At 36.0% G+C, this 18565-nt stretch overlaps 1 protein-coding gene across 1 annotated transcript in view; it reads left to right on the top strand.

The window, feature by feature from the left end:
- Positions 1-18211, top strand: part of LOC145266641 (uncharacterized) — a 347925-nt gene extending 329714 nt beyond the window's left edge. Inside the window, exons 30-32 of the mRNA XM_080122566.1 lie at positions 5036-5161; positions 7514-7616; positions 16194-18211. Of these exons, the coding sequence (XP_079978692.1) occupies positions 5036-5161; positions 7514-7616; positions 16194-16320 (356 nt within the window). The 3' untranslated portion in view covers positions 16321-18211. The remainder of the gene's footprint in view (positions 1-5035; positions 5162-7513; positions 7617-16193) is intronic.
- The last annotated feature ends 354 nt before the right edge of the window (positions 18212-18565 follow it).

An 18565-nucleotide genomic window follows, 5' to 3' on the forward strand; every position in this document is an offset into this window, starting at 1 on the left:
ACATTTAAACCAAATTCGGAAACGTATAACTGATAACGAAAGACAACCGCCTGCTGAACAAGAAGAAGTAATGGACCAGATATATGACACGTTCGATTTGGTAACACCACAAACAGCCGGACAACGCTGGTCCTCCAGGAAAAGGAAAATGACCGACCCGATAGAGATCAACTCTAGGAAAAAGAGCTATACACTCATCCCAGGGGAATGAAAAGCTCGGGAAGGGAGGTGTTGTGGAGTACTAATAACCCCTATTTCAGAACTAAGTGGGATCAACTAGTTCTATAAAAACCACTGGTTTCAGAGACATAATGGAGCCATTCATACCATGTTTAAGCGCATGCTCCGAACACGTTCCTCTTATACTACTTTAGTGGCTCCTGTATTCTTTATGACAAATACATTGGGTAATTCTCTACCCTCTTTCCTTCCGATCTATAGGTAAAACAGGCATTCCTCTCCTTCTCTGAAGGGGCATAGGAGATCACTGGCATTCCCTCCTTCTCTGATACCCATTGGGGCCCCCTCCTCCCCGAAGGGGAGTCTTTTTGACCCGCCTCGGTCGATACCCTCAATTAGGACTACATCTCGCATCATTTTCCTGTAACCGGGGGCAACGAATTCGTGCCCATACCTGCTCCCTACACCAGGCTAATTCAACTGCTCCCTGCAATCCGGATGGACCATCGTTCATGGCATCGGCTCGGACATCTCTATCTCTTAAAGCCTCTTCCAATATAGCAGCCAATAACGCCTGCACTGTTTCAGTTTCTCTCAGCTTCTCATCCGGAAAAGCCCTTCCAGCCAAACCAGATATCCAGTCGCCGAGGTCAGCTATGCTTTCTCCGGATTGTTGTCGGATCTGAATTATTTTTCTCATTGCGTCAAGGGGACTCTGTTCTCCGGAATACTCACCTTCTAAAGCTGCTAGTAATTGCTCCCATTTCAACTGAGGCTTATCAGTTATCTGTTGGCAAATAAACCTCGAGGCTGATCCCGACGTGTGTTCACATGCCAGCGAAATTACCTCTCTCTCCGTAAGATCATAAACTGTTTTTTTTCTTCAAAATAGAATGTATCCAATTATCCGATCTCCCCAACAGAGCTAGAGAAATTTCCGCCGCATACCGCCATTCCCTGGGGAAACTTTCTGATTGGCCATGCCCCATAACTAACTCAACCAGGGCTTCTGCCTCCCATATATTCTGATCAGTGTCAACCTCTCCTATCCGTGGGAGCGATTCGCTCCTGAAGGCTTTCAGTCGACATTGTCACAATTCATCCAGCTATCCCCTCAATATTGATTATTTCTCTACGCCCAAATGATTGTTTAAACAACAACAACAACAACAAAAAATAAGAACTTTCTCTTCAGACTTTAACTCAATATCAACAACAAAAGAATAATAATAAAAAAAACAATTAGACAATGACAAAAAAACACAAGCAAAAGCAATAAAATCTTTTTTACTTTGTCTCTTTTTTCTTTCCTTCAAGCTTTTAATTCAATAAAGAAAGAAAAAAATATAAGCTTCATTTAAGCGTCAGTTGGATTACAATCAATTGTTTTATCATTAAAAACAATAAGGTTTCTCTTCTTTCTCTCTCAAGCATTTTAATTCAACAACAAAAAATTTATATAATTCAATCACACCAGAAAAATGTTCACGCCACAGCGATTGGTCGGTTTTAAAACAACCTTCGCTTGTACTTGCAAATATCACCCCTTCCTTTCATTAAGTCATTGATATTACTGCTATAGGGTTGGAAGCATGCACGACCAACCGTTAATTTCACGGCGACAGCAAAAATACGCTATCTTACTGCCTCTCTCTCTCTCTCTCTCTTTCTCTCTATGATCCTTCTTACTCTCCCCCCCCTCTCTCTCTAGGCCAATTTGCACAGACAGTAGAAAGAAAAAAAAGGTTCGCTTACCCGCCTGTGTTGTTCTTCTCTCTCTATCTATCTCTCTCTCGTCGCTTTGCAACGAGCACTTGTTGAAGGCTGTCAAAAGTGTCTCTTTTTTTTCGTCTTCTCTCTCTGTTTTCTCTTCCTTTTTTTTCCAAAATGTTCAAATGTTTTTTTTTCAACCGGCGTTTCTTTTTCTCTCTGTTTTCTCTTCCTTTTTTTTCCAAAAACAAAATGTCCTTTTCACGCGTGCGAATTCTTTTTCTGGCTCAAAGTCTTTCTTCAGGCCCTGTTTTTTTTTTCGGGTGTCTCTTTATCGATTTCCTTTTCCGTCTCTCCTTCCATTTGTTTTCAGATATCTCCGTCTGCCTCTCTGTCTCTTTCTTAGTACGTCTTTTCTTCTGCCACCGATAATGTATGATTATAACGCAATCCCAACTCTGTTTTTTTTTCTGGTAACAAAAATGAGAAATATTAAGTCTCACCCTTCTTTTTTTTCTGGTCGATATCACCAACTGTAAGATTGTAATGCAATCCCAACACCGTTTTTACTTTCTTCTTCCGTGGTAACATAAGGTCGTCCTGGTCAAACGGCAACCAAGCTGTAACCCCTCACTGTCACTAGTCATGACTACAATATATATGAGTAAAGAGTAAAAGTTCTACATAGAAAATTAGAATCTTTCGAAATACTTACTGAAAAGATTTTTATATTAAAAGAATTGATCTAATGTAACCCTTCACTGAGAAGGTGATTAAGGACCCCTCTCTATCTGAATTCTTGGCTAGTGTAGTCTAGTTTTCTCTGAGGTTGTTACATGAAATCTGGTATGCTGAAAGCGAATATCGAAGCAGCAGGTAGGAAGAAAGACAAACTCATGTAGTCTATCTACAGAATCTTAATTTCGCAGAATTATGTACAAATGTTTTTACAGATCTCATTCAGTTTTTGTAAGTTTTTTTTCACAGTCTCAAATCTCTTCAGAGACAGCGACAGACAGTTGGATGAGGGAGATGGAGGGGTCGGCGGGTTTATACGATCTGTTCTCCCCAAATTCAACAAGCAATCTTCTTAATTTTAGAGCGTATCGACCCGATGTGGATGGGGTGGATGTCTCCCCAGCCAATCAAATCACACTAAGCCCCAACGATCTGAGACCCCATTCAAGACTAAAAATCCCATAACCTCGAAGTCATCAGCCATCACTCAGCCAGTACAATATGTTCGTCTAATATCCTCGCATTTCTTGTTGAGTTTTTCCCCAATAACAAAATATCTTAGGTTTTTCCAACCAAAAAACCAATATATCCATTTTGACAATGAATTAAAATATATCTATATTTATCCACCCTAAATTCCCGAGACACCTGCCGTTACAGGGGATTGGTCAAAAAGCTATCTCAGCGTAGTTCTAAAGCTCCTCAATGGGGGATTAGGTTACACTAAAATATTCTTATTTAAAATTATTTTTTACCATTTTAAACAACTAATAATATATAAACAATATATAATTTCCAATTTGAGACTAAAAACATCGCTTTTACTTGATTGATATTGTCGGAATGACTTCCTCATCTTGGTTGTTAGTGACATATGACCGAATGGTCCTAGTCTTTGTATCAAAGTTTACAGTTACCCAAAGGTGCTGAGTTCAATCCTGAACGAAGGCAGTGAAAAAGTAACATTCAAAACAGAGAATCAGCAACTATGCGCCAGAGCCTAGCTGGGGTCCGAACACGGTACCCCCGTAATAATAATAAAGGGTTGGGTTCGAGACTCCCAACAAACGGTTCCCCAGTTCGATATAAAACACCTGATGAAGGCCGGAGGGCAAAACGTCGAAACGTTGTGACGATAACAACCAAGATGAGGAAGTCAGTCCGACAATCTCCATCAATGAAAACACCTCATCTCAAAAATACAGACAATTACTATCGCTTTTACTTTTCGCGTAAACTGTTGTATTAATTTAAAAAAAAAATAGACGATATCTATTGAAAAAAATATTTCCAAATTATTTCCAAAATAGTTACTGAAAACTTTTATTTAACTTTTTAAGAATTTACTTTCAAATTTCTCATAGTACAAGTACTTTTTTTACAATTTTAAAATCTAAAATAATAACATGACATTTTAAACTGTCTTTTTTGACAATTAAGGTTATGCAATTACTTTAAGTTTTAATTAAAAACATTTTGAAAAATAATTAATTTACTATTCTCTATTAAAAAGTAAAAAAAAAACTCGAAAATATTAAACATACTCAATGCTCGGGATAAAATTGTCCATTTGAGCCATATGGAGACAGAGAAGGTATTAAGATGCTAAAGATTTTTTTTGTCTAGATGATGCTATTGTTGGCTAAAAGGGCGATAGGTATGTTCATGTTGCTGAGTCCAGAAGCAGATGTTCTGCTTGTTGATACGCCCACTCAAGTGACAGTGATCCTCGTTATATAAAGAAAATCTAATCCAACAAACCAGGATCAGTTTCCATCCTTTGACTGATATCTTCTCAAAATGATTCTCGTTCTGATTTATTGCAATTGGTTTGCTGCTACAAGACTTGAATTTTGAACCTTCTCAAAACTAATGATCTCGAAATATCTGTTTCTTATAATAGACGGCATGTTGATTTTCTGAGGGATTCCGCAAGGCATTACTGTAAAATGTGAATATTGTCAGGAATAATGGCAGAACGATGTTAACCACTGTGGTCTTTTTGGGTATTTGCGACACTTCCTGTTTCCCAAAATTTTGCTTGAAAAGTTGAATCGTCCTTCTATCAAGTACATTGTTCCTGCCAAAATGTTTCCTGCATTGTCACTGCACCAGAACTGATTTTGTGGCAAATTACGCCTCGATGATTTTTTTCCTGCTGTTGCGTTGTATGAAGTTTAGTTGAATCCATGTTGGTGTCACTTGAATCTCTATAATATGAACAATAATATGGACAAAAATTGTAAAAGACAACTTTCGAATGAAATACAAAATAGGGTGCTTATTTTGAGCCACTCTGGATATACATATATTCGATATATATAATTTCATTTTAACTACTGTGTCTTCATTGTATGTGTATTTATTATTTTCTTTCAATTAATTGTCTTTTATTTATTTGTTGCAGGTAAATGCCTTATTGACCCAGCCTATTGCAAAAATAGAGGAATATGTAATCAGCACAGGTACGATATGTACCACAGCTGTAATTGTTTGAATAAATTTTCTGGAGACCAATGTGAGATATATAATGGTATGTGCATTGATAAGTATTAACGATTTTTTTAACACAAGCAATCAAAGAGTACATGCCTCGACCATAACCAAACAATACCCTCATCGACACACCAGACTACTCGGTAGACTCAGAACATTCTTATAACATTGCAAAATGCTTATTTGGATTGGGAGAATATATATATATATATATATATATATATATATATATATATATATATATATATATATATATATATATATACTTTATTTTTACTTTTATTGCCACTTGGAACAAGGAGATACTATTTGACTGTGGAGAGTTGAGCGGCTAAATGTTTATTTGCATTACATCTAAACTTTTGCAGGTTAGTACAGCCAGAGAAGCAGGAAACAGGGAGGGAATTACAAAGTTTAGCAATCCGAATGAAGAAACAAGTATAAGGCTTTTCGACATCAAGTGACCTGAACAGTGAAGGGGTATGATTTTGCTGCTTGTCGGGTTAGTCAAGAGAACATTACATTCAAGTACTTGTAAAACAGGCACATGGTGATGAGACAGGTCTTAGATCTTGTTGTGGCTAGAGATGGGGTAGGTCAGCTGAAAACCTTTGATTCGAGTTAATTTTTAAAATACCCAATTACAACTCCCGACCGATTCCTGCAAATATTGTAAACCTTTAACTCCCATCCTAGGCTCAGAAGTAAAAAAGTCAACTGAAAAAAATACTATCTCCTGTATCAGTTATAAAAAACTGATTCTAACTTCTACAAAAACGTGAAAGATACGATACAAGTCAGTGAACGGATACCCTTAAAGTATGTCTGTAGCACAGACGTTTGTATGGATAAGACTGAGAAAACCGTTCTTCTATATCATGACACATGCTAATAAAAAGCGTCAGTATATAAGGGAGTTGATACTTGCATTCTTATAATTCCTGACAAGAAACAAATATCAATTCTGAAGTGGAACGGGTTTATTTTCGGCAGCATTGTAACTCTCGCTTCCCTTATTTTGTTATGTAGTCCTCAATTCCATGAGCGATGTTTCTGACAAAGGGTGTCAGAATCTATCCATATAACAATTATCGTTGACTAGTTTTTGATTTTAAAGTTATATTTTTAATTTTAGCTTCTTAGATCAAGTGGTTTCATGACTTGTCGAAAGCGATTTTTATAAAAAACATAAACCATGCATAGCTATGTTAATTATCTTATTAGCAGACGACATTCGAATTGGAAGAAATCGACTGAACCCCAAAAAAGCTGACAAACAACTATATTTTCAGACTCGCCAAACAAAAAATGACAGGCAAGGAAATAAATCTGTGCATGCTAGACAAACAACGAACCATGTTGAAAGGATGTGGAAGCAACATAGCGTAACAAGCAAGAATGCGGGACCAGCCGGGAGCTTCTGGGTACATATTTACTTGAATTTATATGGAGACAAAAATTTGAAAACGATCCTTTTGTCTCCATCATAAATCACATTTCCGAAAGCTACCCGGTTGGGGCTTCCTCCCATTTCCTCTACCCCATCACCTCTCTCTTTGCTGTCGATATGGCCAATCAACAGTCGCCAGAAGTAAAAGATTCCTAAGGAAATATCATCATCTCAAGAAAGCTCTTCCGCCGGCAATTAACAACCTTAAAAAAAAAATCACTATTGAAAAAAAAACAAAAAAACATGTTTTTCTATTTCTGTGTAATCCCCCACAAAAAAGAATTAAAAAACAAAAACAAAAAAAAAAAACAACCTGACTGAACAAAAAGTCTTGAAAATAAAATTAAAAAAAACAAGAAAAAAATACGGTTAAAGAAAAACAAAAAAACATGTACTTAAACCTAACATTTATACGGGTAAACAGCCTTTTTTTTTAAGATAACAATATTTACATAACTTGCTGTTGATAATTATTTTGCAAAAAAAAAATATATATATAAATACTAAAATAAAATAAATAAACATATTTGCTTTTTTCAAGGTAGGTTTTTTGTTATTTTTGATAATTTGCATTTTTTTCCGGTTTGTTTTGCTTTTTTCCTTAGTCGGCGTCTGTTACGCCACTCGGCTGTCACCGATGATTGCCGGTTTCGCCCGATCCGGGCTTGACGGTAAATCATGAGAATTCGGGTCAAATTATGCAAGAGTTCCAACATTTCCCTTGGCCTACAACATCCTCATTATCATTTTTTATAACATACCTCTAAGTCCTACTTTTTTTATTTTAAAGTCATACTAATATTCCGACATTCACATTTATATAGGTTTTATCTGTTTTAACTAACATGTGTGAGTGTTGAACTGTAAGCTTGGCATTCATGAACGTAAAAACACTTTAACTCCATGAATTTTAATTTGTTTTATTGTTGATATTTTCAGGACCTGATGATCCTAAAAAGAAGTGGATCTTTGTGGCCATCGGATGCAGTGGAGCAATTCTCGTTATAATTCTGATCGCTGTCGGCACAGTAATATATTTAAGGTAACTAGTGTTATTTATGGATTCATATTTTCTATTGTCGATACTCACAATAGAAAATAGTCTATTATTTTTAGAATTCTATCTATATCGGAAATCATATATATATATATATATATATATATATATATATATATATATATATATATATAAACCTATGTATAATATATATATATAAACCTATATGAAAAAACTTATTTAATTTTTATATATTTTTTATCATTCGTTTGAAATCTATTTTAGTCAGTAAATCATGTAATCATTTGCAATCGCTGTATAAACTTGCTTTCTCGAATTCACAATAATCCTAATATCATTTCAAGGATCGTCAGTTGTCTACCATGAAACACTGTTTCGAGGATTTAAAAATAAAATAGAATATTAAATCATCGCTTCCGTTTTTATCAAACACCACCTCCCTTAATCGCAAGAACAAGATCAAAGTGTAGTATCTGTTCCGACAGATGCTGCACTTGGGATGATTTGTACCAGTCAATGGAGGGGAAACCCTCTATACTGGGACAATTATTATTTTTGGTAACCAGAGTGCCCCCTTTTTGCCTACTTTTAGGGGAGCTGGTTTTTACCTCACATTAAAAACGGCCTTGTGCCTAATTTGCTCAGTGGGGGAGCAAATAAATACCATCTGTTCCGACAGATGCTGCAAGCTATGACTAGCTATGACTAGCAAAGACCAGATGTGGGGGCAACCCCACATGCCTGACCTTTAACCAGCTCCCATTTCCCACCTCTCGGGAGCTGGTCCCCTTTTTCCCTTCCCCCTCCCTTCACTCCTCACATTAAAAATTGGCCTTGTGCCTAATTTGCTCGGTGGGGGAGCAAATAAATACCATCTGTTCCGACAGATGCTGCAAGCTATGACTAGCTATGACTAGCAAAGACCAGATGTGGGGGCAACCCCACATGCCTGACCATTAACCAGCTCCCATTTCCCACCTCTCGGGAGCTGGTCCCCTTTTCCCCTTCCCCCTCCCTTCACTCCTCACATTAAAAATCGGTTTTGTGCCTAATTTGCTCGGTGGGGGAGCAAATAAATACCATCTGTTCTTCATATGCTGCACTTCCATTTCTTGTTCTCTGTCAGAGGAAGAGAAATCCTTCACGACTGAGACAATTTTTATTTTTGTTCCTTTTCTCCACTGGTGTCTAACTCTGTCCCGTGGGGAGGCATTGTAAATAGGAACTTGTCCATGCTATCAAAAAAAAATATCTTTCTTTCCTGTGACACTCGGCCCTGTCTTCAAATTCAAAATGGATATTTTTTTAATTTACAAGTCTGTTGTATTTATACGAATCGGATGAACCCATTATAATTATATATATCAACACTGTACAGCGGTTCCTGCATCAATGTTGATGAAACCCTGTCGTAATGACGCCAAGAACATCCAAATACAAGACTCAGCCGATAGCAAAACAAACTTATTGAACTCTTGAGGTAACGAATGTTTGTAGCGTATCAACTCCTTAGTCTAAAGGGGATGTACATATTGTTTACTCCCTGGGAGGCTGGTTGCCATGCCAGGATAAGAACGATTCCAGAAACGTTCCAATGACAAACCAAATAACTCTCCTCAGTTTCACATTGTTGTGAATATGGATTATCTCCTCTTTGATAATCCAAGCTATAAAAACTGTTCATTTCCGCTAGTCAAGTAGACGAATAGTAAGATTCTTGATTGAATAAAAGATTACTAGACGGAATCTCCTGTCCTGTTTTAATTATATTTTTTTCAATTAAGAATAGAACATTTCTTTAAAAGCCTTCGGACACTGGGCAAAGATTTCAACTTTTGTCCACTGACGGCATTAGAGGCCCAAGAGCAACACATTTTGGACGCCTTCGTTAACGGCTTACGTAATGCTCAGGTAAGACAACGTCTTCTTGAGAATAAGACTCTTACACTTAGCACAGTTTACGAGCAAGCCTATAACTTCGAATGTGCTATACAGCAGTCTCGTTCTTATTTATAACCAGACACCGTGGACGTCGCGCTAAACCCACCTATTCCTACCGCCCTCCCGCGGCGATAGTCCAACGAAGCTTAAAGAAGAATCGGTCATTGGCGCTCAAAAAAGGGATATCTGATATCTTTTTGCGGTTTATCTAAACACCTTCGAGTTTCCTGTCCTCCTAGGGATACTCTTTGTCATAAATGTGGAAAACTTGGTCATTTTTCAAAGGTATGCAAGTCTTCTAAAACCCTATACAAAGCCGCTCGTCAAAATACATCTGCGATATTAGCAGCCTCCCCTGAATGCCTTTACAAAACTATTATAAAAATGAAAATTAACGGAAGATATACGAATGCTCTAATCGATAGTGGAAACTCATAAAATTTTATCTTAGAAAGCTTGTTAAAAACCAACAACTTGCATTTTGTCTCCTCTCCCAGAAGAGTAACAATGGTAAATGCGTTATTGTCTGCACACGTAAGTGCTTATTGTTTGGTGGACTTACTATTTAATAACGTCTCCTGTAAAACCACTAAATTATCCGCAATGAAAAACGTTTGTTGCAAAATAATACTGGGACACCTTTTTCTGCAGCAACATTCACAGATTGAAATTCCGTTTGGTGGTTCAATGCCTGCATTGAAAATTTGTGGATTGGTGACAGCAAAAATCCAGTACCGTCACTTTTCAAAAATCTAACTGAAAACTGCAACCCATCGCAGTGAGAATCGAACGTTTTTACTTATAGTAATAAAAAATTCATTGACTCTGAGATAAAAAGACTACTCGAGGATGGTATAATTTAACCTAGCAAATCACCCTAGAGGGCTTAGGTAATTATAACCACTTCTGAACACTATAAAAAGAGAAGATTACTTCCAAACCATAAATAAATTTACTCTTTTGGACGTCTTCCTACTACACAGGATAGATGAAATGATAGGCGAAATAGTCAAATATCGTATGTTTTGGCTTGTGGATTTGAAAAGCGTGTACCATCAGATCGCCATTAGACCTAGAGACAAGCTATACACAGCTTTCGAGGCGAACGGTCGATTATATCGATTTCGCAGGATTCCTTTTGGCGTTACGAAAGTTTCCAAAGGGTAGTCGACCAAATCATAACGGATGAGAAACTGAAAGGCACGTTTGCGTACATTAACAACGTCACAGTATGTGGCCATAATAAAAAGGAACACGACGTAAATCTCAGACGGTTCATGTCCACCGTCGAGAAATACAACCTTACCCTAAACGACGACAAATGCTCGTTTGGATTGGACAAAATAAACATGCTGCGGTATACCATAAGCAAAGGTTTTATAGCACCGGACGCAGATTGCTTGAAACCTTTATTCCAAATGCCTGTCCCTCACAATCGGCCTTCCCTTTAACGTGCTATAGACATGTTTGCTCACTGCTCCCAATGGATTGCATCCTTCTCATAAAAGATACATCCATTAACACATGTAGAGACGTTTCCTCTGTCCCGTCAAGCTGTTGTGGCATTCGATTGACTGAAAAAGGATATTGAAAAATTAGCAATTACAACAATAGACCAAAATAATCATCTGGCTGTCGAAACGGATGCGTCAGATTGTGCTATTGCTGCTTCTTTGAGACGATGGTCCTATAGCCTTTTTTTTCAAGGATCCTCTTACGGGCTGAACGACGACACTCTGCAATTGAAAAAGAAGCCTGCCCCTTGGTCGAGGCATTAAGAAAATGGCGGCAGTATCTGATCAGACGCCACTTTAAACTTATTACTGACCAAAATCAGTTGCTTTTATGTTCAACTCTACTACAAGCAAAATAAAGAATAAGAGAGCTAAACAAGGAACCGATATATATTAACTGTTATCGACGAATATTCCCGGTTTCCTTTTACCTGCCTTTACTCAGACATATCGGCTACTGTAATTATACAATGCCCCTGTTCAGGAATCGCTGTCTTTGAAGTTCCTGCCTATATACATTCAGATCGAGGGGCTTCTTTTATGTCAAAGCAGCTTCAACAATTTGTACAGGAACGAAGAATAGCTACAAGTCGGATAATTCCCTACAACCCTAAGGGTAACGGCCAATGCGAAAGATATAACGGCATTATTTGAAAGACCGTTCAATTTACCTGCATCAAATAACGAATGTCTGATTGATAATTTGGAAAATCTTCTTCTCTGTCGTATTATACGCTATTCGATCCCTATTGCGTACCGTCACGACTGATATTCAATACGAAAGGTCTTTACCTTTTCAGCGAGGGAGTTCGGCGGGAGCTTCGATACAGTACTGTGTTTCTGAGACAACATGTGCCTTACACCAAGAACGATCCCTTGGTGGACGAGGGAGAGCTTATAGAGGTGAACCTTCAGTACGCTCTAGTAAGACATGCAAATGGTAGAGAGTCTAATGTGTCTCTCAGAGACCTAGCACTTGCCGGAGACGTACCAGGACCGTGGACAACCCCTGTGGACAGACTAACTCTTCCTGACATTGAAACCCCTCCGGAAGATTATTACACTGAAAATACTCCTGGCACATCCTCTAATGACACTGTCTCCGTTGGGGCTTCGTCAGACACTTCGGACGGGCCAATCCCGAATCCCTGAACGATGAAGGACTAGCACCGAAAAAAACGTGTTCATCCAGCAACTGACTCTGATGCGGAACGGCCTTCTCCTCTGAGAAGCAAACATTTCGAAGCGAGGTATTTTAGAGCCCACAGACAGGCTCGCACTGAAGAGCTTTCCTGTTTGAGTACTCCGACCTCGAATCATAGACTGCCGAGGCGGCCACTATGAGCTCGTAGAAAGCCTGGGCATTAAAGAGACTTTCTTATCTATCAGTGAGAAATTTGCTAGAGGAGAATGTTGTGAATATGGATTATCCCCTCTTTGATAATCCCAGCTATAAAAGCTGTACATTTCCGCTCGTCAAGTAGACGAGTAGTAAGATTCTTAATTGAAAAAAAAAATACAAATAGACGGAATCAATTGTCCTGTTTTCATTACACACATATGACATTATAAGTCTTGAACCAGAGGAGAGTTATTTAGTTTGTCGTGTGGACGTTTCTAACGGCAACCAGCTACCCAGGTGTTAAACACAATCAAACGATAGGCACACGGACGATAGAAATATCATCGGGTCGATATGGCGTTGGTTATAATCGATTGCACCTCTTGTTGTCATAGAGTCTTCATTGCGGCGTTAATGGTACGTATTCTTCATGACATGGACCGCTTTTCTGTCGCTGAAAATTAACGCTTGTACAAAACAGCGAACAAAGACATTTTTTAATAAAAATATAGATTCTTTTATTTAACACTGGGGGAGCATATCGAACTGACCTGACGCGTGCATCACCGACGGCTTCACATCCCCAAAACTTATGCGTCTGCTTTCGATGGAGTCCGACGCCTCGACTGTTTAAAACAATACCATCATAATTCTATTCCCCTCTCTCTCTTCATTGAAAGAGAGATAAAGGGAGTGAAAGAGAGAAATAGAAAAAGAGAGAAAGAAATATACATAATACTTTAAAATTGTTGAGTTTTTGGAGACGTTGATGACAAGTTCTGGGGGTTTACCTTTCGAATTCTAAGGTCTCAGATTATTTTGACAGGGCCGAGTTTCATAACAACTGGTCAGTCAAACCTGGTTGATATATTCCGACATTTTGAAAACTACAAAACACCTGCATGACGCACGCACTTCATAACTAGTACAGAACTATATATATATATATATATATATATATATATATATATATATATATATATATATATATATATATATATACGATCATGGCAATGTTCTGATCAATTAGTTATGAATAATTAAAGATCCTGTTAAGCAAAGTTGGTTTAAAGAAATCTAGTCCTAAATGAAACAGAAAAGGAGAATTTCACAAAAGTTTCAATTTGAAAAGGTCACAAGCAAATTGCAGAAACTAATACAAAAAATAGAGGACGACACAAAAAATTTAGAAATGAATGGATAGGCGGAGACAGAGATAGAAAGAGAAAAAAGAAACGAAAAGTGGAATTTTTATGCGCCTACACAAAAGTTTATATATTATATAACTTTTATTTTTTAATATCAATACAATATATATATATATAGTAAGTTATAAAATATATATGGCGATTAAGCTACACTGAATATTCCGCGTTTCATCCACTCTAGGACTCTTCAGGCTTATGCGCATAAGGCTGAAGAATCCTAGAGTGGATGAAACGTGGAATATTCAGTATGGCTTAATCGCCATATATGTTTTATAACTTACTAACTAGCTCTACCTCCGTATTGAGTACTTTTGAAGTAAATACTTAAAGTTTACGCATAAATTTATACCTTCGTATATTAATTTTATGTGAGTAAATGAAGTAGTTATATATATATATATATATATATATATATATATATATATATATATATATATATATATATATATTGATATAGTATAGTATTGGTATATATATATATATATATATATATATATATATATATATATATATATATATATATATATATATATTGATATAGTAACATGATTAGTTTTCATTATAATATGTTAGCATTAAAGTAGCACATGAATATCTTTAAGCGAATATATTACCCCTATCATTATAACTCGTATTAGTATTCTATCGACTTTACATTTTATCATCTTTATTTCCTTGCATTTTTTTATTACTGTGTACTATTACTATTGATTAGCAAGACTATATATGTTTTGAAACTATAATTAATATTAATTATATGATGGCATTTATTAGTTGTTGATACAAATTTTAAATTAGCTTGGAATTCTAAAGTAATTTATTATGTACCTCCTTCATAAGTAAATAAAAGTATTTAATATATAAAAATAGCAAATAGCGGGCTAGACAAAGCAATGATATCACCTCCCCTCATAACTAATATGTATATCAAATATCATACTTTATATTAGTTTATACATAAGCAATAATACTTTGCTACCCAATCATGAGCATGTTTCAGCCAGCTAGTTACTAGTAACTAGAGACCTCTTCAAGCGATACAGCTTATACAAAAGCAAAGATAAAATAAAATCAGGTCTTCAGCGTTATTAAATGTTGTTAAAAATAGGAATAAGGAATAAGATTTAGTGTTGAAATATAGGAATAAAGAAGAAAAGATGGGTTGGTTAAAAAACAAAGAGATAATTAAAAAACTAGACAGAAAAGACTATGTTTGCGTGTGTGGTAGTCGCCTTAAACCTTAAACATTCTAGTGGTTTATTAGCAGCGATATGTAATGTATACTACTTTTTGGAACATGTATGAGGAAAAGTTAATCGGAATTACTCAGTTGTAAAAATGCTTTTGAATATACTCGAACTTGTCGTGGTTAGAAAACGTACAACTTACCGATCCCCGATCCCCTAATCCTATTGCATTCATTTGTAAAGAGGTTAAAAGATGGGGAAGAAAGGGGAAAAACGAAATGAAAAAGGGAAAAAGGAAAGAGAAGAGAAAAAGGAAAAAATCTTTTTCGGTGGTGATTTGAAAACATTTTCTTTTTATACTCAACTTCTCTGCCCTCTTTAGTCTTTATATCATCTTTTTGGGGAGCGAAGCCTCATTTATATGCAAATCGATGCATATCACACTACAACCACTAATAAAAGCATTTCATGTATCTCAGTACTGGACCAGCTAAACCAACTCTACACGGTGGTTGTTGTGCGATAACAAGTGTGCGATCATAAATTCTGTTGACATGCGTGTTACGCTTTTAATATAAAACGATGATGGTGGAAAGGAACCAAGACAATGTTATGAACAAGCACAATAGTAATATTCACTTCCAGAAAATATAATGTTCTGTATGTGTGTCAGCATATGTTTTATTTACGCATGGAATCATTTTAGTTGGTGAGCAAGTTCTTAATCAATGAACGCTCAGTCAATTTGCATTGAGTTGCTAAGGATAGGAATCTAGCATATGGGCTCTATATGAAGTGAGTTTTTGAAATCTCAACTAATATTTGTAACGAGAGAGAGAAAGGAGAGAGGGAGAGAGGGGGGGAGAGGAACATGAATATATTAACTTTATGCAGATTATTTTGAATTTTAACCGTTTGAGAAGCCAGCGTTACTCAACATTAATCTGACCTTTTTCACCCGGTTACATTCGTCTTTAGTCAACAAACAGTCAGCTCCAGGTAAATCTAATCTGATTGAGAACATATTCTGAAGTTGTTTTGCTTTTAATAACATGTTTTAAGTTACTGTAGTCTCCACTTGAGTACAAGGAAATGTGGGGATCTCGAACTTCCCCAAAACGACTCTTTATCATTATGCTACACGGCATCCCCTCCTCGTGTTTTTCTCTGTTTATTTAGCTATTTTATACTTATAGGTACGCTTCAAAAGAAGTCTTCTTGATAGTTCTATTGGATAAACAATTTGATATATTTCATTCAATGTGGAGCAACTTGTGAAGATGTAACTGGTGGTAGATACACGTGACTTGTATACCCAATCAGAATTCATCATGTCTAAATATTTATTTGCAATTGCCATTCGTTTAGTTTATGCATCCATTTTTATGTTTTATTTCATTTTTTTTTAGGAAGCAACGTGAAAAGAAAAAGCTGAGGGAATCAATAGACGATGACCAGCAACACCATAATTTCGATTATCGCTTCCCAATGCAATGGCCTCAGCAAAATAAACACATTTCCACACAATGGAATTAGTTTAAAAAGTTCTGAATTAAAACATATAAATAAATATATTTATTTATATATATGTTACAGAAGATCAGAAAAACATTGGTACCATCGGTTTCAAATCCAGCACAAACGAAACCGGTCTCTGGTCGCCTATGTCAGCCTCTTTTCATCCTCTGTTTATATCTGTCTGAAAAGGCTGAAGAGAGTCCAACATAGGATACCAGAGGCTGGTTCCAGTTCTGTTGGATTTGAAAACGACAGTACCGATTTTTTTCTGATATTCTATAACACAAATATAAATAAATAAATATTACACATTTATATTGATATTGTTTTTATAATCGAACACTTTGCACACACACACACACACACACACACACACACACACACACACACACACACACACACACACACATAATTTTCAGAATCAAAGAGATTATATAATTATTTTACTGTGGAAATTAAAAAAAACGTGTGTGTGTGTGTGTGTGTGTGTGTGTCAGCCAGGAGTTTTATTCTACTAAATTATATCCCCTCAACTGATCTGGTGATAGATACACGTGACTTGTTTACCAATCAGAATTCATCATGTCCAAACATTTATCATAAAGCGGTTTTTTCGGAGGTGGGAGTAATATTGGGGCATTTCCTACCAAGGCTAAGAGCTACTGAAGGATAAGGGTTAGTAAGATGGAATTATGGTCATCCAAAAGATGGGCAACAATTAATAGTATAAATTAAATTTGATTACTAATGGGTGCGGTTTATGGCAAGTATTTATTGACATCGGATTGGAAGATGTTTATGTGTTAATCTGAAAGGAAACAATCCCATGGTAAAGAGTTCCAAATATGAACAGACTTTTGCAAGGAAGCTATGTCCATAGAAATCCCACATGCTGCTAAGAAAATAAAAAAAAGAAAGGGAGGGGTTTTCGTTGTGGTAGCTATACAAGTTCTTACTGTGAATGTCTTACAAGAAGGGACTAAAGATTGGAGCTCAGTCAAGTACCTTCCATAGAAATAAGTATGAAGTTGAAAGAGACTAGCAATGTCTTTTCTGTTAGAAAGGGAATATAAATAAGAAAACAGATCTAATAGATTTTGAAGTGAATTTTGTACTCTGTTAAGGCAGAGAAGAGTGCTCTGAGTGGCACCTCCCCGGATGTGGCAGCAGTGCTCCATCTTTTGTATCTGGCTCTAATATAAATAGAGGATTCTATTTGGGGCAGGAATTTTCTGGATCAGTAAAAGGATCTAATATTTATCAGGGCAATGACGTTAAAGCACAGTAAAATCATATTACAGTTTTGAATTTTTGAGATGAGGATTGATTTGTAATATTATTCACATTCTTCGGACTTCTCATCTCGGCTGTTATTTGCACGACGGTTTGGTTGATGTAACCTTCGACCTTCTATCAACAAAGCACAATAAAATCAGTTCTGAAAATATTATGGGAATAATATCCAGGATGAGAACATGAGATTACTCACACTATTATTAATCCTCATCTCAAAAGTTCTTAAACTGGTGAATGTTTGTGAAAAGGAGGGGGAATTTACTAAAAATGAAACCGTAACTTGCTTTTATCGCAAATTTTAACATTTAGTATAGATAAATAAATATTAACATTATTTACAAATTAACAAATACATTTTAACATTTATTACAAATATACAAATAAATTTGTATATTCAGTACAAATAAACAAATAAATTTTAATATTCAATGCAAATAAACAAATAAATTTTAACATTCAATACAAATTAACAAATAAATTTTAATATTCAATACAAATAAACAAATAAATTTTAACATTCAATACAAATTAACAAATATATTACTCATATTTTTTCTAAAATGTTTGTACACTAATAAAAATCTTTTCCACAATAAAAAATGTTTCTATTTTACTTTGTGTTTTTATTTTATTCTAAGATCTGATCGGAAATTTGAATGATAAGTGGTCAAGCAGAGGCATAAAATCGTGTCTGCCTTTGATATCAATGGCATCTTGTTGATAAAAATCTTCATGATACAAAGACGGACGATAAATATTCGTAAACACATTTTTTAAATCTTTTTCACCCCAATCAAAGCATATTGCCTCTTGGACATAAAGGGAATACTATTTTATATCATGTCTAACAGGGGATTAACTAGCGAGTTGTCCATTCATATTACATTTAAACTTCAGCAAGAAGAAGGAAATAGGGAGGGAATTCCAGACAGTCAGGGAAGAAGCAAACAGGGAGGGAATTCCAAAG

This window comes from Euprymna scolopes, chromosome 41, assembly GCF_053919585.1.
Source record: "Euprymna scolopes isolate OS-2025 chromosome 41, ASM5391958v1, whole genome shotgun sequence".
NCBI lineage: Eukaryota > Metazoa > Mollusca > Cephalopoda > Sepiida > Sepiolidae > Euprymna > Euprymna scolopes.